The 22,450-nt window shown below is 41.3% G+C and overlaps 1 protein-coding gene and 6 non-coding genes across 7 annotated transcripts; all 7 read right to left on the bottom strand.

Annotated features, from left to right (window-relative positions):
- Positions 1-1,580: 1,580 nt before the first annotated feature.
- LOC124382442 lies at positions 1,581-7,070 on the bottom strand. Its single transcript, XM_046844548.1, is given in 6 exon segments — positions 1,581-1,925; positions 1,997-2,128; positions 2,946-4,810; positions 4,813-5,045; positions 6,066-6,201; positions 6,599-7,070. Coding segments are annotated over 6 exon segments (3,183 nt in total).
- Positions 7,071-18,279: 11,209 nt separating this feature from the next.
- trnav-uac lies at positions 18,280-18,352 on the bottom strand. Its single transcript has one exon. It is a non-coding gene; the product is annotated as a tRNA-Val (tRNA).
- Positions 18,353-18,736: 384 nt separating this feature from the next.
- trnav-uac lies at positions 18,737-18,809 on the bottom strand. Its single transcript has one exon. It is a non-coding gene; the product is annotated as a tRNA-Val (tRNA).
- Positions 18,810-19,194: 385 nt separating this feature from the next.
- On the bottom strand, positions 19,195-19,267 carry trnav-uac. Its single transcript has one exon. It is a non-coding gene; the product is annotated as a tRNA-Val (tRNA).
- Positions 19,268-19,640: 373 nt separating this feature from the next.
- trnav-uac lies at positions 19,641-19,713 on the bottom strand. Its single transcript has one exon. It is a non-coding gene; the product is annotated as a tRNA-Val (tRNA).
- Positions 19,714-20,381: 668 nt separating this feature from the next.
- On the bottom strand, positions 20,382-20,454 carry trnav-uac. Its single transcript has one exon. It is a non-coding gene; the product is annotated as a tRNA-Val (tRNA).
- A 391-nt stretch (positions 20,455-20,845) lies between these two features.
- On the bottom strand, positions 20,846-20,918 carry trnav-uac. The gene has a single exon. It is a non-coding gene; the product is annotated as a tRNA-Val (tRNA).
- Positions 20,919-22,450: the final 1,532 nt, after the last annotated feature.

Genomic DNA, 22,450 nt, shown 5'->3' with positions numbered 1-22,450 from the left:
GTAATTATTCACGATACTAGCTAACGACGTTTGGTCAACGTCATCCTGAAAAGCGCTTCGACGTCGTCTTGATCTAACCAGGTCGTGTAAAAGGGTCTCATTTACTGCCATAACAATAAGCCGTCCTTCTAGGACTACCGGTGCACAGCGACCATGCCACAGGCTAGGTAGAACCTGCAGCACTTCCTTTCCCCCACAGAACCAGAATATGTCTGCTAGGGGCAATGTGCCTCTTCTCAAGCTGGGGACATAAAAATGACTACGTGTTTCATTGTCACATTTCTGTGTAGAGTCATTACAAGATAGTCTCAAGTTAAGTATGTGGAACGCTGCATCAATTTGTTGGTCACATGCCTCCTTGGGCAGTGATCCCACATTAACTACTCCTCTTGCATGGAGGCACAATGGGAAAGTTTGTCCTGGTTGCACAATTACCCGCAAATCGTCATTACTAAGAGTAGCCAGAGGCTGATACTGCATGCAGTACTTCGTGAGTGCATCCAGTGAGCTCCATAATCAACAGCAGCTGAACCCAATAAACATATAGCTGGACATAGATGAGTGGTGTTATAGGGTGCTTTATCACATGCCTCTATCCCTACTGTTGGCATAACACGAGGTGGGCGACGAGACCTTCTGTCGCATACAATGCATGTAGAGTGGGGCACTGCTGCACGCCCTGAATTTACCAACCATTGTCTGTACAAGTTAAGGTTTGGTTGAATGTTTGTAGTTTCTGGATATAGCTTTACTGATGTTACATTGATTTTTCCGCACATCTGAGACAGGACGGGCTTTTGGATTTAAGGGATAGTTGGGGTTCTTATATCTAAAACTAAGTTGTATTCTAGGTAAGTTCATCCTTTCTTGCCAGTTAGGAACATATATAAGGAATCTATACAAAACATCCCCATAGACTAGAGATTCCACGAAGTTCTTTCGAACCTGCCATGTGGGATCCCCACTTGGGGAAAACCATAATACCACAATAGCGCAATATCAACACAACTACGGGTACCCAACACAGGAGGTATAACTTTGTGGGTACTCCTGTGACTACTACAATGTCTGTTCCATTTTCTGTGTCAGTTATACGAGCCTCGAGTCTCATCTCGTATTCAGGAGTGTCTTGTATCTCTGTAGAGTTGCGAGGATGAACTAGGGATATGGTATATGTTATAAATATATGTTTTGCAGTTACAGGAAAAAATGATAGGACCTTGGTGTTATTTAAAACGCCCAATGCACATCGAAGCTGTGCTGCAAGCACGTTCTTGCCGAATATACAGAAATTTTAGCAGCCTGTGCTGCAGTGAGACCGGTTTTAGCGTGGCGAGTTAGGGTTCCTGGTGGTAGAGATCTCTTATATCTGTGTGTGGACATGTTACGATTTACTGGGCATGCTGCGGGCTGAGAGCAGTTACTAGGGAAATGTCAGGCACAAGGACTGATACTTTTGCTGGATGATGTGAATAACAGTTAATGACAATGTAGGTGCAAATGAACCATACTACTAGAGCCATAGCAGTACTGCCCAGTATCTTTTGGTGGGAGTCTGTTTGGACTTTAGGAATTTTTCATCATGGTTCCACAGGTAGATCGATGTCTAAGTCTACTAGATCTTGTAGATTAAGAGTGTCAAACTGTGCAGGTGGAGTGACAGTGTCTTCTTCGTTGCCTAGTAGTCTCTGCACAGTCTCTTCTAATGTGTCATGTGGTGGTCGTGAATCAACCTGATACGAACAACCTGGCCTTGGTTCTCCCTCAACTGGCCGTGGTTGTGTGGTTTTAGCACGTGTCCTGTATGCTGGTCCTTTGTCCTGTGCTGGGCCTGTGCCGTCGTCGTCGTCTTCTGAGTCGTCAGAGTGGGCGCAGCGTGCCAATTCAGCACGAGATTTCCTCCACTCTGGTCCTTTCACGCAGCTCTGCAACAATGGTTAAGATGATACCAGTATTCCTTACCTTCAACCTTGACTGCGGTAGGAGTTGCTAGTACCACCTTGAATGGTCCTTCACGACGTGGCTCACTCCAGTGTTTCCTTTTGAACACTTTGATGTACACGTAGTCACCTGGTTGCACCTGCTGTAGTGGCTCGTCAACCTGTGCTCCGTGTGTGGCCTCACGAACCTGTGAATATAAAGTTCTGTGTATTTGCGTCAGATGTTTGCAATAACTAGACATGTCTGCTTCAAGTTGTTCAAGTGAGGAGCTTGTGTAAGGTCCTTGTGTGAAAGCAACTGGCATGGGTCGTCCAGTCAGCAGTTCATGCGGTGTTAGATGTGTGTTGCGATTTGTTTGAGAGCGCATTTTCATCAATGCCAGTGGAAGAGCTTGTACCCAATTCAGATCTGTGCTAGCACAAATTTTTGCTATTTTCTCCTTCAACACTCCATTTGCTCTTTCAACCATTCCTGTGACTGTGGATGGTAAACACACCCCATCCTTTGCTTTATGCACAACGCTTCTGAAATCGCCTTGATCACATTATTTACAAAGTGTGGTCCATTGTCAGAGCTCAGCTTGTCAGGTATCCCAAACCTTGGAATCACTTCCCTGGTCAAAAACTTAGCTACAGTCTTTGCGTCATTCTTGGCAGTAGCTATCGCCTCAACCCATCTGCTAAAACGATCTATTACTACCAAGATGTATCTTTTCCCTTCCTTTCTATCTGCCATGTCCACAAAGTCCATCATTAAATGTCGAAATGGTCCCCTTGGTTCAGGAATGTGACTGATTGGTGCTGTGAAATGTTTTCTGACATTTCGTGCTGCACATAGTTCACAGGACCTCAGGAATTTGTCCACCATACTGGCCAGATATGGCGACCACCAATTCCTTCGGATTGTGTCTATGGTCTCTCTACGATTACAGTGATCTACCCCATGTGCTTCAGCAATGAGCTTTGGTAAAAGAGCTAATGGTGCTACCCACACTCCATCAATACTTCTCCATAACCCTGTGTTGGGGTCTTGTACTGCCCCTCGTTTCTTCCATCTCTCTTTCTCCTCTCTACTCGCTCGTCCTGATATTCCCCAAGATCTTCCTCTGTTACCTGCCCTCGCACTTCCTCATGTTCTTCATCCTGTACCATCATCACTTTCACACAGTCTTTTCCTAATGCTGCATCTTTAGCTGCCTCATCTGCTGCCGCATTACCTCTACTGACCATATCCCCATCAGATTTGTGAGCTTTACACTTCACAATGGCTAATGCCTTTGGAAGCATCATTGCTTTGAGCAAATCAGAAATTGCAGGACCATGCAAAATAGATGATCCATCAGCTCTCTGGAAACCCCTTTGTTCCCAGATGGGTCCAAATGTGTGACATACCCCATGTGCATATGCTGAATCAGTGTAAATAGTGCACCTTCCTCCTGCTCCCAACCTACATGCTGCTGTTAACGCTTTTATTTCTGCTAATTGGGCAGAACAAGGTTGTGGTACGCTTACGCTAGTTAGTACTTGAAACAAGTCGTCTTCCTCATTGTGCATGACTACAGCATATCCTGCTTTATTGCCATCATTCGCACGATAGCAAGAGCCGTCCACAAACAAAACAATTTGGGCATTTTGCAATGGTTGGTTCTCTAGGTCATCTCTAGCCTTCAGAAATTTCTCTGCTTCTGTAGTGCACTCATGGGGAATTCCCTCATCTGATAAGACCACTCGATCAGCTGGATTGATTGTGTGGCACCTCTCAATTGTTAGTTCTGGTGCAGACAGGATGACATCATACCCTGTCCTTCGTGCATTCGTGATCACAAACTTTTGACTTGTCAGCAGAGCATGTAATGCATGAGAAGTGTACAGGGTCACTGGATGACCCATCGTGATTGTTGATGCTTTTTGATAGGCGAATGCTGCTGCCAATCCTCTGTAACAAGGTGGCATGCCTTTTTCCACATTGTCAAGAGCTGTACTATAGTATGCAATTGGCTTCTTTCCCATGCTCTGTTGCTGTTGTGCTAAAATGGCTGATGCAAAACCTCGTCTTTCTGACACATAGAGGTGAAATGGTTTTGTGTAGTCTGGACAGGCTAGTGCAGGAGCAGATTTTAGATCACTTTTGATAGTTTCAAAAGCCTTTTTTCCTTCTTCTGTCCAGACTAGGCGTGCGCTAGATTTTGTCTGATCAGCTGCTTTCATCATGTCTCTGAGAGGTTGTGTCTTTAATGCAAAATCACAAATCCATGGTCTGCTAAAACCTGCTAAACCCAGGAATGACAACATATGTTGCACTGTTTGAGGTTGTGGTGTCTTCTGAATTGCCTCTACATGAGAGGGCGAGATCTTTCGTGTAGTGCCTTCGAGCACTCTACCCAAATATTCTACCTTTTGTCGGCAGAATTGCAATTTTTCCTTACTGACCTTGTGTCCATTATGAGCTAGGGTTTCCAGAATCTTTAACGAGTCTTTCATGCACTGTTCTTTGGTTTGACTACAAATCAGTAGGTCGTCTACATATTGAAGCAAACTGCTTTGAATGTCTAGGTCTGCCAGATCTCGTGCTAACACCTGGTTAAAAATTGACGGGCTTTCACAATACCCTTGTGGCAGACGTGTGTAGGTGTATTGTTTTCCCCCGTATGTAAATGCAAACAGAAACCGAGACTCAGGATGCAGAGGCACACTAAAGAATGCTGAGCATAAGTCAATTACAGTGTACCATTTAGTCCCTTCAGGGATGTTTGTTAACAGTGTGTGTGGATCAGGTACTACAGGATTTTCTGCTACCACCACACGATTTATTGGTCTTAAATCATGGACCAATCTCCACTTGTCTGAATTTGGTTTTCTGACCGGAAAGATGGGGTGTTGCAAGGGCTGTCTGTTGGGATTAACACTCCTGCTTCAACTAGTCCTTCAATGGTGGGTCTTATCCCCTCTATCGCCTGTTGCGACAGTTGGTATTGTTTCTGGTATGGTAATTGCACATTGGGTTTTAATTGAATTTTCGCCAACCCTGATGACTTAACTAACCCTACATCTGTCTGGTGTTTAGTCCATAGTTTTTCCGAATTTGTTTCAGTACCTGTTCTTCTTCTAGTTCAGCCTGTTCTTCCTTCTGTTGCCATTGTCCTACCTGCCCTACTTGTGTTCTCACTTGCATCTGTCTGTTGATCAAAATAGTGTGAGCTACCGCACTGTCTTCAGCTGTTAATTTTATTCTGAGATATTTCCTGTCTGATGTCATGCTCATATCTTTTTCCACTGGTATCCATTCAGTTATCTGACTTGCTTCTCTGACCATTGGCCCTAAGTCTTTTGATTTATAATTTTGCCCGATCATCAGGGAGACATGTGGAACAGAGTTCTCAACTGAATACCACTGTGCAATGTGGTCTGGTAGTTGTACTGTTGCAGCTATCCCCTGGGGACCAATGATCACGTTTTCTGCTTTGAGGCTGTACTGGTTTCCTTCTACATGTTCTCCCCACAAAGTCTCATATTCTTCATCTTGTCCCCCCTCATCATACCTTATTGTGCAGTGCCATGGTTTCCTGGTTTCCTTACAGTCTGGACGCATGTTTGTAAACCATGTTTTCAAGTGGTCATACAGCTTGTGAAGTTCTGAAGATGTCACGTCGAGTTCCAGCCAATAGACTTTATCCAGTGTCTGTTGTTCTATTTTTCTTTCTACCATCACACACTGTTGAGCTAGGATTTCGGGCAGTTCGACCCACACTCCTGTAGGCCCACAGAAGATTTTTGCTCCTAGCTTACACAGTACATCTCTGCCTAGTAGATTCGCTGGGGTATCGGGGGAATACAACAATGGTGCTTGTATTGTGATTCCTTCTACTGTTATGTCTTGTGGCTCTGTGAAATGCAAAGTTTGAGTTTTACCCGAGAAGCCTACTGTCTTTACTGCTTTGCGTGAGAGGGGGAGCTTAGAGCCTTCTTTTCCAATGCTTGTAAATGTTGCTCCTGTGTCAATCAAAAATGATGTCTGGAGCTGATTACTCACATCCACCATTATGGTTGGTTCTTGTGCAGGGTACAGTGAGGTGGGGCACTGTACCAGCTCCCCCTCTGGCTTCTCTGGGCATCTTCACATGTTACCTTGAGGTGGTCCCGGAGGCCACCTCCAAAGCTTGCCTGAGTTTGTTGATTCTGCTGATTCTGGCCCATCCATGGTCCCGCCCAATTTCCGGGGTCTTGCCAGCTTTGATTTTGTTGCTGGTTTCCTTGCTGTTGTCTTATTGGATAGGGGCAGTTTCTCATCATGTGATTGGGATCTTGGCAATTCCAGCATCTTCCTCCTCTCGGTGGTTGATAATTTCTTGGTTGAAACATTCCTCCTCTTCCTCTGCCTCTACCTTGTCCCCACCCTCTGTTTTGTGGTGGATATTGTTGATACGATGGATAGGTCATTATTGGTTGTCCCACAGGCATTAGTTGCTGATTTCCTTGATCTGGTATGGTTTGACCAGCTGGATCCTGCTGTGCATTTGTTGGTATCATCATGACTGCTGCTTGTTTAGCTGAACTTCTCTCTTCTTTGCGTTTTTCTTGACTTTCTTGTTTACTCCGTGCTATCTCTCCGAGTTGTGCTTTGTGCAGCAATGTTATTAAATCTTCTGCTGCTTGTTTACTTGCTTCTTTCTTTTTCCTGTGCATTTCCACAGCATGTGTGACATTTGCCTGGAAAGCTGCCCAGGGCAGTGCATTAAGTCCCACGACTGATTCAAGCTGTTCTTGTACTTCACTTGGAAGCGCTCTCTTCAGCATTATTTTGAACAATGTGATGTTAGCCGTCGTCTCATCCCATGCTGACCCCATCTCTTCAGCCCATGCTTTCTGTAATTTAAGAATGAAGGCCGCAGCTCCTTCTTTTTCGTCCATTTTCAGGTTTTCCACCTTGGTTAGATCAGATTGAGTGGGGTATGCGGATCGAAGTGCATTCCACACGTCGTTTCTTTTTACTCCAAACGTCCAGCGATCATACTTCTGATCCTTTCCCACGTCTCCTAGATGTGCCTGATCCAATATTTCTATCATTTTAGCTTTTCCCAATGACTGTGTCAGGATCGCCTTGATATCTCCCATAGCCAGCATCTGGCCCATGGTTTGTTCTTCAAAGCGTGTTATCCATCTTTGTGCTCCTTCACATATGTTAGGCAGTCGGCTTATTAGTCCCGTAAGATCCATAAATGACCATGGTGTGTATACTGATTCTGCGCCTTTTATAATGACTGGCATCTGTAAAGATTTTTGGTAATTGGGACTTGTCCATTCTCCTTCTTCTATGTCTTCTTCTTCATCATCGTGATCACTTCTCTGTACTTGTGACCTTGTCATCCTTCGTTCATGTGGAAAGTCTATTATGGCTTCTCTTGCTTTTTTCTGCTTTTCTTTTCTTCCAGCCTTTACATTGGTTTTTGGTTGATTCCTGTATAGTTGAGATTCTAGTTTATCAATATACTGTCGGCACTGCTCCACTCTTTCTGCGCTTTTCTGTTCTGCCCTCTGTATCTCTGCATCAAGTTGGGCATGTTCATGTTGATATAGCTTCACCTGTAATTGACGATTTTCACCTGTTACTTTCGTTATGATCTCTTTTGTCTGGTCCATTTCTCTTCGAGTGTCTTTTAGAATTTCCTCCATTTTCTCCATCCTCTTTTGGGTTTCTGCCAGTTCTTGCCTGTTTATTGTATTTTCTTCTTCTTGAAGTGTCATTTCTTCTTTCAGAGCTTTCACCTCTGTTTGCAGTGGATCACTTTTCAGTGGCATTTTTGGTGTCATCTCCAAAATTCCATGGACATGCACCTTTTCCCTCTTACTGGGTTCAGGACGACAAAATCTTCTTCATCCTTAACTTCCTCTGAGTTTGAATCTTCCTTCCTTTCATTCTTATTTCTAACATCTGGAAGAGATGTGGCTTTGCTTAATCTTTTTTGTACCTTAGGGGTGCTTTCACACCTTTCTTGCCTTTGTTTTTGCTTTTTCTGGCGATGTCTTTGATTCTGGTCATGCTCAGGTGGCTCTAGTTCCTCTCGCTCTCTCTCCCAGTCTTCAGGTGGGATATCTAAATCATAATCATGTTCATAATCATATCTCCCTTCACTGCCGCTTTCTTCATCATCTCCTCTTCTCCTTCAAGATTCTGAAATAACACTCTGTTTGTTTGTCTTGCTCTTCCTTTGTTTATTTTGTTATCTGCAACTGGTAATTCCATCCTTCCTTGATCGTCCTCCTGTTATGTCTAGTTGTATGTCGTGATACTCTCCTTTTCCTAGTACTGGGTAGAAGCTAATCACCTTTGGCTTCTTTATTTCAGCATATGGTGGTGGTTTCTTCTGTTCCTCATACTCCTCTAATGGTGGGGCTGAAACCTTTTCTGACCCTTTTCCCTCCTTACTTCCTGTTACCTTTTCTGTTTTTTCTTTATGCACTTTTAACATCTCCCCCTCGTGCTCAAACCATTCAATGATGTCTAATTTCCGTTTTGTCTTTTCTTTCTTTTCTTTTTTTATTTCTCCCCAATTTCTAATTCTGGTTTTCATTACATCACACTTTTCTTTATTAAATGTTCCCTCTTCAGGCCATTGCAAATCCCCAGCTGTCAGATCTTTCCATTTTTTCATGTATTTTTTAATCTCCTTTTCAGCCCCTTTATGCCTTATAATTATCACATCCACAGGTGTGATTGGGGATTCTTCCGTACTCATGATACACCCTTGTCTTGCCCTGTGTGCCTCTCTACGGTGGCCTGGGTTTCTGTTTTGAGCAGACCACTTTAAATGGACGTTTATCCGTCTCACTGTCTTACAAGGTCGTGTTGGATTTTTCGGCTTTGTCCACTTAATGAGTTGATTTTATCGATTAGAATCGAGGTAGCTGCCCCTCTTTCCCACACCACCTCTTTAGGTTCCACTACAACAGTTGCTGTCAGTCCCGAGCAATAATTAGATTGTTCAGGTACTTCTGCATTTAATTCTATCAATGGTTCCTCGTCTTCATTGTGTGGGTCTGCTATGAAATCAAACAGGTGTATCACGGCTTTACTAGGTGTAGGGGCTTCCACTAGGGTGCGCAGTACTGGGCTTAACAATTGAGGTTTCCAGATGCTTTTATTTTTCATACCAGTTTTCCTCTGGGAATATCTGGTGCAACACCTCTATGCCATGTAATCGTGTAATAGCCCACAATTTGTCTTGTATCTGCTTTTCTGTCTGCCTCCTCTCTATACCGTTTCTATCTTTGTATGTCCTTTCGTCCCAGAAATGAGTTCTAAGTCCGTTCGTCTCTATCTCTATGTCCATCAAATCCACATTTATCTTGTTATATTTTCCTCTATCTTATTTATTCGTTTATTCTCACTGTGTATGTCCGAGTGTATGCATGTATGTGTATGTGTGTCAGCGAGCGAACACTATGTGTGTGTGTGTGTTATACTCCGTGCGCCTATGCGCATGCGCACCCCCCCTCGTGCGCTCCGTGTCTGTATGCGCGTGCCCGCGCCCCCTCTTTCTCCTGCTCTGTCTCTCGTCCAAGAATATGAGTATACTCACAATCTCAGCATCATCCCAAGCAGCGTAAGCAAACAGCAAGCAACAATACAAACACAGGCATACATATAATTTCATAGACAAAACATCAACATACGGAAAACACAACTATAAATCCGGTTTTACAGAAACACGCTTTTCACGAACAATATGACAACAACACTTACACAACTGCAGTTACAACGTTTCTCTTTTTACCGTACATGTACACATGGCCATCACTTCATCTCAATATCCTCGGGTCCCACCCCGTACTCGTAACGGTGACTCTCCGAGCCTGACAACTCACGACCTTTTGAATGTACCCTTTCCACCCCAGGTTACGAACCTGGATCCCCTAGTAAAGACCTATGGTATCTTTCCTGTTTTAGACTATATGAGAAATGTTACCTTCTCACATCGGGACTTGCACCCGAATCACCAAGCTCTCACTTTTGGGTTTACACGTTCTCGGTCTGCTTAGTCTGCAACCTAATTAGACCATATGGAAAGTCCGACAGACTGAGGTACAAACAATTAGCCGTAGTTTCACGTGGGTCCCACCCTGCGTCTCTATACGCAGTGACTCTCCACCTCACAACTTTATTCACGTGGGTCCCACCCTGCGTCTCTATACGCAGTGACTCTCCACCTCACAACTTATGTCTTTACTTTTGCTTATACTCATCCAACACTAATTTTCCACCCGATAGTTCTTTGGCCCTAGGCCAGCAGTCTATACCCTCCCCGGGGCCGACAACCTCATAGGCATACAGTTACTAATCACAGACTTTGAGTATAACAGGTGTCTGCTTACCTTTTTCTCTGAATTTTGTTTCCAACGGCTGCAGCCCACAGGATGCTCGGTCCCCTGTTCAGGTTTTCGACCTTTGTGCTGACCTTCAGGGCCCCACGTTGGGCGCCAATAAATATGTCGGAACTCAGAGCCCGTCTCTGAGGCGACACATCGAGGGTGGATTTCTTTGCTCAGAGGATTCCCAATAATGCCCAGCCAATTCTAGAAAAAACACAAATATAATAGACACAAACCGCCAATGAAGAATCCTCAGTCCTGGATGAATAAAAGCAAAACTTCTTTATTCCATGCAGGTTTCAATGAGCTCAATAAAAGCTGGGTACTTCACATCAAAATGAACAGCACATCAACAAATGATAGAGCATGCCAAAGTGAAGAAGTACACTGACTGTTGTTTCACGCTCGTATTTATACCTTGTGGCCACCGTGTCTTACTATTTTTTTCTACTTCCTTGACCTTGAAGAATTCCCCTTATGTCTCGGTCTTACCTTCTTTGTCCATAATTCCCCTTATGTCTCTGAATTTTGCCTTCCTTGTCAATTCCCCTTATCTTTGGCCTTGGCGTTCATTCTTTCAACAATACCATATTTGGAGTTCCTGTGTTTTTTTCAGTTCCCCTTATTTTCCGGCCCATAATTTTATATTAAAAAAAATATGAGTGAGTATAAAAGGCTTTTACTTTTCTCTGGTTTTAACCATACATTCTTCAGTCTTTCAAGTGTGAACAACCTTTTTACGGCCTATTTTGTCCTCCTGCATTTGCAATGGGTAAGTGTTATGTTTTATTCTTTTATAATGCTGTTCTGCTATTCTACTTACATTTGATTGAGTTATAACATTGTTTATAGTTTGTTTACGTACTATGCTTGATTAATTAATGGCTGTAAGCGCCTAAGTTATATTTTAACTTGTGCATTCTGAACTGATTGTTACACAGTGTATATGATTTTCTTGAGTGTTATCCTTTACTTGTGCTCAACCGTCACTATGATATTCCCTATTTTAACATCTTATCTCTGTTGGTCTCATTCCCCAGCTCCACCACGCCGATCAGCTCAACCACCCCTGCCTCCCAGACCATCGGCCCTGGGTGCTCTTCGCAGACAGTACCGCCAATTTCAGCTCTCCTCTCTTGCTGCTGAGTTTACTCATTTTTTAGAACAGCTCTCCAGCCCAAATATCCCAGCTAATGCCTTCGTGCCTCCTCGCATTGCGGGGCTTTACAATGCTTGATGGGAGTACACAGACTTCCCCTGATCTCAGCCGTCGTCACGACTGCTCCTGTTTTCCTGACACGACACCACAGTTTTCTCCCTATCCTTCACACTGGTCTACCACTGGTTCTTTCCTGCTTCTCCCGTTCCGCCAAACCAGCGTGCTCCTGTGTCTTCACCCATCCCTGGACCAAGCTACGCTTTTATGTCCCCTGTCCATGCTTCTGTGTCTTCACCTGGGCCTAGATTCAACTACTCCTTCATGTCCCCTGCTGCTGCAGAACCCCATACACCCTGCTATTTCAATAAAGATGCTTAATCTCCCTCAAGTTTGTTTCTTGTCCTTCTTTGCCTATTCCATACACTCATAACATTCAGTCAGTTTCTATCCTACTCACACATGTAAATACCTTATTATTATTATTAATACTTGATGTAAATAAAGGTTTGATTAACATATAGATCAAATAGTGTTTTGTCAAACTTCATCTAATAAGTTCTATATTGCTTATTAAGTTAATTAGGTTAATGTAGTTTGATAATATTAGTTTGATTATAACACACACTAGATATGATTGATTAAAATATTTTTCTCGACATCGTGTTAGAGTCACATATGACTTGCACCTTCAACAGAAATCATATGCTGTTTATTAACATATACAAAATCCTTTTCATATGGAGTCTTTACAGAAATATGAGTGCAGTCAATTGTGTTAATTACATTTGGAAAACTGAAGATTGCTGCAAAGTGCATTTTAATTTCAGCCTGTTCTTGCACAGTGAAGGGAAACCTGATGTATCAACTACCCACCTTAATAATAACATCCAAAATGACAGGCATTATGACACTCAGGGGCAGATACCAGACCTATAGCATGAGATTTAATAGAATTATATTATATCTAATGAAGGTCTTTGTGAAAAAGTTAATTATATATAATATTTATATAAAGTATTTCGCTGTCTGCCATTTCCCACTAGAAACAACCTGTTGTCATTAACCCCAGAGTGGTGAGGACCTGTATTTGGACCGGGATGGCATGGTTCTGGTGTGTTTCCCTCTGTAGTACTGGACCCAATTCAGCACATAGATCCAGGAGCACAGCTGTAGGAATCTAAATCAGCTTATTATTCAGTCATCATCATGGGCCAGGAAATCATCATGGTCCCTGGAGACTCTTTCTCTCCTTATTCTTCCATTGGCGTAATCCTCCAGCAGTGCCATCATGCAGCATTACACACGGGGGTCACCACAGCATTTATGATTTATTCCAGTTCATTATGGAAAGATAAACTGATATTTGGTCCTGTGCCATGAACATAAAAGCAATAATAGCTACAGAAAAGCTCCTGCTTCCCTCTGTAGCGGGTATTTAAATCCCATTTAAAATGCTTTCAGTGATTCTACATTCTGTTTATATGAAGTGTTTCAACAGTTTGCATGTTAATTGGCTGTATGGTGCATTTAAGTGCCTTTTAGGTGAATTTATGAACCACATCTGGCTGGAAAAGACATGTGTCCAAATACTTTTGACCACACAGTGTGTATCAGTTGAAAAGCAGCAGCTTCAGATCAGTCGCGTTTCCACTGGGATTCAACTCTGAAATATTACTTTTTTTTATTTTATGAAATATTTTATATTATATATTTGATATTATCTGTTTGGACTTTTCTTTCCTCAGCATCACTTGGATTTTCCTCCTGTAGCTCAGAGAGACGTCGTGTTCCAGGTGGAGGATGAAGACCCTCTGCCGGGATGAAATGAACTGTACGACACCTGGAACGGTGAGTTTCCGAGCTTTATGGATTTTATTCTCTTTAAAACACAGAGTTTATCATTTATTATAATTATAATTATTATTAACCATCGGTACCGGAGTGAAGAGGGGAAAAGCGATGTTCCTCATGTTGTGTTTACTCCTGATCATTAGCATAAAGATCACAGACTTGCAGGAAAAGTGGATACATTTGTCTAAAATAAATAAATGATAAAGAAAGAAGGATAATAAAGAGTGATAATATTTCCATAAATGTTGCAGTGAGCAGAAATGGACCTTCGGCTAATGGTGTAGGAGACATCATCATTAGCCTCATGCTAGCCGGGTTTGCTAGCGCTGCTTTTGTGTTTATTAGTTTATTAGAAACGTCTACTTTTTTTGACTAAAAGATGAATAAAACTATATTTAGGTTAATAAGATTACATAAGTTACATTAGTACATGAATTTACTTATAGTTCACTAAAAATCTGTGTAGTGTATGACTGAGTTGTTCCTCTGTGTGCTTCAGTAACTGCTGTTAAACTGAGAGGAAAGAAAAATGGCTTCAGTTCAGCAGAAATGAACTGATAAACAGTGTTAGGAAAAGACAAAGTGTTTAAATATTTACTCAAATATAAATTGTGATAACTTGTTAAAATGTTTTAATGGTTTAATAGTGGATTTATTCAGGTTTAAACACACAAGCTGGTGGTGAAGGTAATATTGATTATAGATTCCTTTTACGAGACGCGTCTCACTGTGTGTTTGTCTCTTCAGACACAGGAAGATGGAGACAGGACACGACATCAGTCTCCTCCGAACAGCTCATCCCTGTGAGGACTCAGTCTCCTCAAGCAGCTCATCCCTGTGAGGACTCAGTCTCCTCCAAGCAGCTCGTCCCCTGTGAGGACTCAGTCTCCTAGAAAGCAGCTTGTCTCCTTTGAGGACTCAGTCTCCTCCAAGCAGCTCGTCCCCTGTGAGGACTCAGTCTCCTCCAAGCAGCTCGTCTCCTTTGAGGACTCAGTCTCCTCCAAGCAGCTCGTCCCCTGTGAGGACTCAGTCTCCTCCAAGCAGCTCGTCCCCTGTGAGGACTCAGTCTCCTCCAAGCAGCTCGTCTCCTACCAGTCATGAGCCTCACATAGAGATAAATACAGAGCACATAGTTTTTGAACAGCTTTATGTTATAGGTTACAGAGGGATTTCTGTCCAACACCAGGGGATCAGGAGGAGAAGGTAAAAGATGAAGAGATCAAGAGGAAGAAGATGAAGAGAAGATGTTATGGACTCGTCTCTGAGCAGCAGTTTAAAGTCTCATCTCACTCGTTCCTGTTCAGTATCTCACCTCAGGTCTGGGGATATCAAAGATTCCTGTAGATGATGTGTTGTGTATACAGTAGAACATCAGCTGTAGGAGAACCAGGGAATAATTGACTAAACAAGGATTTGAATATCAAGATTTAGCAGAAAGGAGGAAGTTGTTTTTGCTGATAACTGATCAAATGTTACACTAGGGCACTTTGTATTTGTGGAAGTGGTGTTACGAATCTCACGTGTAAACATTTGAATTGTTTTTATGCCTCGTTAGTCTTAAAACTAACATTTATAGAACTGACTAATAGAAAGTGTTTTTTCATGGATCACCTCAAATCAGTGTTACATTCATTGTGTGTGTATAATGATGGCATGTCAGCTATAAGGGTGATGAAGGAAAAGTCAAATCTAAATGAAGTTTGTCACTTTTTTGTTTCTTGTCATTATTTGTTGTCCTCCCCATGTGCTGCTGTACACAGGTGAACAGAGACGTCCATTCCACACCAAGCTTTTTACAGAAATCACCAAATCTTGATTTTAATACTGCTGAGATGATTTTATAGGAGTTTATTTTCTTATTTTAATACCAATATAAAAATCCCATACATATTATGGTGTAGTTATGGACCAGTTGAGAAAACACTAAGTGCTTGTAAAAAGACTGGCGGCAGATCAAAATCAATCACATCTTTCATTAATGTTTTTTCTTTTTTAAATACATTTTTGGACCTGATTGTATTCAATAAAAATATGTATTACAGTTAATTTACCTTGTGATTAATTTACCAGATTATTTTATTCTTATGATAATTTCTTGCTTACAAACGTCTTAATAAGTAGATGATTATAATTGAAGGATGAACAGAGACTATAAATACTACCATGTGTTTAAGTACAAAATCTGTTTGTGTTCAGAGAAGGTAAGTATAATGAATAATCTAAGGAAGATTAGATAAAGTCTGTTAAAAGTGCAGTGTTGTCAGGAAACAGAAGGAAGCGAGGCCAGGTAGCATGAATAAATGATTTCTTTTCTAATAGCTCATAACACACATCTGACACGCGCTAATCACGTGTTCTCTCATTCTCTATTTTCAATGCACTTCTACTCCCCCTAATGGTCACTTTAAGTATAACACAACAACAGGTCACCACATGCAGTACAAACTAATTACACCTCAAATTAAACCCCACATTTTTATCAAAATCACATTCCAAACTGCAAACACATGTTTTCTATTAAATAATATAATTCTAAATATTTTAATACCCTACTGTGTCTAAACAGAGGAGCGCTATAGGAACTCGTGTAGGGTTTACAATCACACACCACTTCGCTTGTCTTAACACCACCTGTTTTCAGCTTCCGCGTCTGCATTTGAATCATTGAAGCCCCGCCTCTTTTGTGACGTCGGTATCTCTGATAGCGCCCTGGACTCGCTTTTATTGTCATGACAACTTTGTTGTGCTGCAGTTCAACACAAACATTTACTGACCACAGCAATGAAGCGCAAACAAACAGCTGAAATGTTTTTAATTGTTTTTAGTGATAAGCGTCAATGTTTTGAACAATCCGCTCTCCAAGACACCAAAAAAGATTTTTCAGCCAGAAAGAGCGACTTTCAGAAGAAAGAAGGAGAAATAATGACAGATAATAAGACGGGTAACAGCTACAGCTGCTTCTCCTGCTGTCAACTTTATTCAACTTTATTGTCATTGTACAGAGAACAAGTACAGAGACAATGAAATATAGTTATCATTTAGTTCCTAAAACCACATTAAATATCAATCTGTCATGCAGGAAATATAAAATGATTTTGTACTGACTGAGTAATGCAGCACTTATAAAATATTTGTACTACAACATTGTGTGTGTTTAAGACTGGTGCAGTTTTGCATGACTCTGTTCTGTTCACTGTTTTAACTAGAAGTTTATAATGATTTCTGTTTAACTTAAAGTTTGTTTTTATTTTGTAGATAAATTTAACGTTGCCAAGTGCAGAGATAAAAAAGGCAACATCAGAAGGCCAATGAATGCCTACATGGTTTGGGCGAGGAAACAGAGGCCCATCTTTTCCAAGGCCAATCCAAATAGCAGCTCTGCAGAGATCAGCATGCAGCTTGGGATCGCGTGGAACAAACTGAGTGAAGAACAGAAGAAACCCTACTACACTGAATCATGGAGGCTTAAACAGGAACACGAACAGTTGTTTCCTGGTAGGTGAACTTTCTTTATAGACAAATGGCAAAATAACAAAACAAACGCATCAATTCTGACACTTTTATTGTTTTTATGTTGCTTCTTACTCTTTAAATTCTTCTTTTCTATCATGTAGATTGGGTTTATAAACCGCTTCCAAAGAAGGGAAGGAGAAAAGGCAGTTTGCAGAGTAGTGACTCACAGAGGAGACCTGATCATCAACCAAACCACCACATAGTCATGAACATGCCAGAAGAAGTACCAGTCCATGACCTCGTGCCTGAAGTTAGTGATCAGTTCCCCGGCCTTAGCCACCAAGAACTGCTGTCTCCTAAAGACATCTGCTTTGATCCTCCTCTTTTCCCTTCTGTTTCTGAGTCGACTTTCTGCCAGACCAAGTGAGTTAGTAAACTGCATTGGAACAGTTTCAGAAGAATGACATGCAAATGAAGTTTTACTCTGCATCTTAAATAATCACCATAATCGCCACTCATTTACTTTAATATGCAGCTAAAATTGTGCACTTCTGTTTACAGCACCTGCTATGGGTCTGACTGTACAAGCAGTGAGGTTCAGCTCGAGGACGAGGAGGAAATCACTTTGCTCAACAACGACATCTTTTCCATGTTAAATGAGGATTGTGACTTTTTTAACCAGTCTGGAGACCAGAATCATACTGAAGACCCCCACAACAGCACAGAGATCCTGGATTCTGTACCAGTCTTTGATATCGACAGCTTCGAGGATCTGTTGAAGCAACTTGAAGAGATGGAAAATGATTCAGGAATAGAGGAAGATGGTGAAATACGAACATTTCATGTACTTTAGTGTGCATGTTGTTTTACCATCTTTAATTTATATTAAATTCTAATTTAAAGTTTTATTTAAAGGAATAAAGATTTTCAATTCAAATCATGTCTAAAGTCTCTTCATCACAGAGAGCATTCAATCACTTTCCTGAAATCCACTTTAGTAAATTCAGTGATGTTTGATGTTCCTTAAAGAGAAGGAATTTGACAGAAAATCAAATGAGTTTCACTACAGGAATCGCTTTGGAGCAGACGAGCAGACGTGATGACCACTACACTATGGAACCTGCTGCTGAGAAGGTTGATGTCCAATGTGCATAAAGATAAACATCTCTCAAAATCTCAGTGGAAAAAAACTGTATAGTTGCAATCTGGAAAACATTTTGCCTGAATCGATATTTCTGCTTATTTGTGTGGTTCCATAATATAGTAGTCATCACATCTGCTTTACATGCAGAAGATTCTGGGTTCAACCCCCAGTGGAACCATGCAGCTGGCAAACGTAAATGAGGTTTATGTTTTTGTGAACAGTTTTGTTAAGAAAGCTAAGATATTCCCACAAATCTTTACTCAATTCTGCAAATAAAAAAACAACAGGTTGGCATTTTTCTGCGTTGTGCTTGTAACAGCATTGGACAAAAGCATTCCACAAGTAGAATCAGAGACTCAAGGGCATGGCTCCACTGGGGCTCGAACCCAGGACCTTCTGCGTGTAAAGCAGACATAATGACCACTACACTATGGAACCTGCTGCTGAGAAGGTTGATGTCCAATGTGCATAAAGATAAACATCTCTCAAAATCTCAGTGGAAAAAACTGTATAGTTGCAATCTGGAAAACATTTTGCCTGAATCGATATTTCTGCTTATTTGTGTGGTTCCATAATATAGTAGTCATCACATCTGCTTTACATGCAGAAGATTCTGGGTTCAACCCCAGTGGAACCATGCAGCTGGCAAACGTAAATGAGGTTTATGTTTTTGTGAACAGTTTTGTTAAGAAAGCTAAGATATTCCCACACATCTTTACTCAATTCTGCAAATAAAAACAACAGGTTGGCATTTTTCTGCGTTGTGCTTGTAACAGCATTGGACAAAAGCATTCCACAAGTAGAATCAGAGACTCAAGGGCATGGCTCCACTGGGGCTCGAACCCAGGACCTTCTGCGTGTAAAGCAGACGTGATGACCACTACACTATGGAACCTGCTGCTGAGAAGGTTGATGTCCAATGTGCATAAAGATAAACATCTCTCAAAATCTCAGTGGAAAAAACTGTATAGTTGCAATCTGGAAAACATTTTGCCTGAATCGATATTTCTGCTTATTTGTGTGGTTCCATAATATAGTAGTCATCACATCTGCTTTACATGCAGAAGATTCTGGGTTCAACCCCCAGTGGAACCATGCAGCTGGCAAACGTAAATGAGGTTTATGTTTTTGTGAACAGTTTTGTTAAGAAAGCTAAGATATTCCCACAAATCTTTACTCAATTCTGCAAATAAAAACAACAGGTTGGCATTTTTCTGCGTTGTGCTTGTAACAGCATTGGACAAAAGCATTCCACAAGTAGAATCAGAGACTCAAGGGCATGGCTCCACTGGGGCTCGAACCCAGGACCTTCTGCGTGTAAAGCAGACATAATGACCACTACACTATGGAACCTGCTGCTGAGAAGGTTGATGTCCAATGTGCATAAAGATAAACATCTCTCTCAAAATCTCAGTGGAAAAAACTGTATAGTTGCAATCTGGAAAACATTTTGCCTGAATCGATATTTCTGCTTATTTGTGTGGTTCCATAATATAGTAGTCATCACATCTGCTTTACATGCAGAAGATTCTGGGTTCAACCCCAGTGGAACCATGCAGCTGGCAAACGTAAATGAGGTTTATGTTTTTGTGAACAGTTTTGTTAAGAAAGCTAAGATATTCCCACAAATCTTTACTCAATTCTGCAAATAAAAACAACAGGTTGGCATTTTTCTGCGTTGTGCTTGTAACAGCATTGGACAAAAGCATTCCAAAATTAGAAGCCAAGGCTCCAATGGGGCTCGAACCCAGGACCTTCTGCATGTAAAGCAGACGTGATGACCACTACACTATGGAACCTGTTGCTGACAAGCCTGATGTCCAATGTGCATAAAGATAAACATCTCTCAAAATCTCAGTGGAAAAAACTGTATAGTTGCAATCTGGAAAACATTTTGCCTGAATCGATATTTCTGCTTATTTGTGTGGTTCCATAATATAGTAGTCATCACATCTGCTTTACATGCAGGAGGTTCTGGGTTTGACTCCCAGTGGAATCATGTATAAAACAAATATTATGTAAGAGTGTGTTTCTTCTTCTTTTAAACCATAGCGTGGTTGTGATCACCTCTGCTTTACACACAAAAGTGGCCATAAAACTTTAGGGAGAGAGACAAAAGCTGAGTCCCATGTGCTAGCAGGCCAAGATTTTAAATAAAAATACAATGAAAGTAAATATAAAATAAACCGTATCCTGCTAGCGGAAAGAAATTCCACCATTAGGGTCCCTTAACTGGTTCCATTGTGTAGTGGCTAACATGATTTTCAAAGCCCTTATTCTCACTCTGGATGTATACAGTTCTTGAAAAGTGGGCAGGGGGACACCGATAAAACTTGATTAAAGTTTATATATTATAAATTGTTACTCAATCCTGAAAATAAATGAACAGTTTTGCATGTTTCTGCATTTTGCTTGTAACAGCATTGGACAAAAGCATTCCACAAGTAGAATCAGAGACTCAAGGTCATGGTTCCACTGGGGTTCGAACCCAGGACCTTCTGCATGTAAAACAGACATGATGACCACTACACTATGGAACCTGCTGCTGAGAAGGTTGATGTCCAATGTGCATAAAGATAAACATCTCTCTCAAAATCTCAGTGGAAAAAAACTGTATAGTTGCAATCTGGAAAACATTTTGCCTGAATCGATATTTCTGCTTATTTGTGTGGTTCCATAATATAGTAGTCATCACATCTGCTTTACATGCAGAAGATTCTGGGTTCAACCCCCAGTGGAACCATGCAGCTGGCAAACGTAAATGAGGTTTATGTTTTTGTGAACAGTTTTGTTAAGAAAGCTAAGATATTCCCACAAATCTTTACTCAATTCTGCAAATAAAAAAACAACAGGTTGGCATTTTTCTGCGTTGTGCTTGTAACAGCATTGGACAAAAAGCATTCCACAAGTAGAATCAGAGACTCAAGGTCATGGTTCCACTGGGGTTCGAACCCAGGACTTTCTGCGTGTAAAGCAGACATAATGACCACTACACTATGGAACCTGTTGCTAAGAAGGATTATGTCCAATGTGCATAAAGATAAACATCTCTCTCAAAATCTCAGTGGAAAAATATTAATTAAACTTAGAAAACTCACTGACTCAAATGTTCCCAGGTTTTGCCCAATAATAGTTTTAGCCACGCAAATGAGTTTATTACTGCTGCTGACATTACTGAGTAAAATGCTGCTTCCTCAGAAGACCACACACAGTAGGCTCATGACCACCGAGTGAAAGATCTCCAGCATCTTAATGCACTTAATGCAAAAAACAAAAAAACAGGTTCCATGTAGTGATTCATCACTTCTGCTTTACATGCAGGAGGTTCTGGGTTTGACTCCCAGTGGAATCATGTATAAAACAAATATTATGTAAGAGTGTGTTTCTTCTTCTTTAAACCATAGCGTGGTTGTGATCACCTCTGCTTTACACACAAAAGTGGCCATAAAACTTTAGGAGAGAGACAAAAGCTGAGTCCCATGTGCTAGCAGGCCAAGATTTTAAATAAAAATACAATGAAAGTAAATATAAAATAAACCGTATCCTGCTAGCGGAAAGAAATTCCACCATTAGGGTCCCTTAACTGGTTCCATTGTGTAGTGGCTAACATGATTTTCAAAGCCCTTATTCTCACTCTGGATGTATACAGTTCTTGAAAAGTGGGCAGGGGGACACCGATAAAACTTGATTAAAGTTTATATATTATAAATTGTTACTCAATCCTGAAAATAAATGAACAGTTTTGCATGTTTCTGCATTTTGCTTGTAACAGAAATTGAGAAAAAGCATTCCAAAATTAGAAGCCAAGGCTCCAATGGGGCTCGAACCCAGGACCTTCTGCATGTAAGCAGAAGGTGGAGGAGCAGAAGGTGGAGGAGCAGAAGGTTGAGAAGCAGAAGGTTGAGGAGCAGAAGGTTGAGGAGCAGAAGGTTGAGGAGCAGAAGGTTGAGGAGCAGAAGGTTGAGAAGCAGAAGGTTGAGAAGCAGAAGGTGGAGGATCAAAAGAACAGGCTGAAGTCCTTTGGACTTTTGGAGACTTTAGAGAATGTGAGAAAATGTATAACTGTGTGTAGATAATCAGGTAAAATATTATTTATGAGTCTGACTTTTTTATTTATTAGTCTGAGTGTGACTGATTATCACGAATCACACAGCACAACTTACTCAAAAGTCTAATGCTGAATGCTTCCTGTTTTTTTAACCTAAAGAAATGTAAATGAAGTGATGAACACACTGGATGTTGTTGTTCTGTAGACAGTCACACTGCTGCTGAGAAATCTGGACTGTACTGTGGATGACGGACCTGTAGGAAGCGTTCCTGAGATTTGGGACTGTCCTCACTGCACACGTCATTTATAACTACTGATCCTTACATTTTCCTTCTTTCCCAGTAACTTGGGGTTTCCTCCCCGTACTCAGCTGGAGTATTTTCTGAATGTGGAGAGCTCTGATATTGCGAACCTCTAACATGTTTGATGTGCACTCTTTGCTTTGTGTTTCTGCTCGCTGTCCCGTACAGGTCATGATGGAGAACGGA

The sequence above is a fragment of the Silurus meridionalis genome, unplaced genomic scaffold (genome assembly GCF_014805685.1).
Source record: "Silurus meridionalis isolate SWU-2019-XX unplaced genomic scaffold, ASM1480568v1 Scaffold270, whole genome shotgun sequence".
In the NCBI taxonomy this organism is placed as follows: domain Eukaryota; kingdom Metazoa; phylum Chordata; class Actinopteri; order Siluriformes; family Siluridae; genus Silurus; species Silurus meridionalis.
Note: the sequence above shows the minus strand (reverse complement) of the source record. Positions and strands in the feature narration are given on the sequence as shown.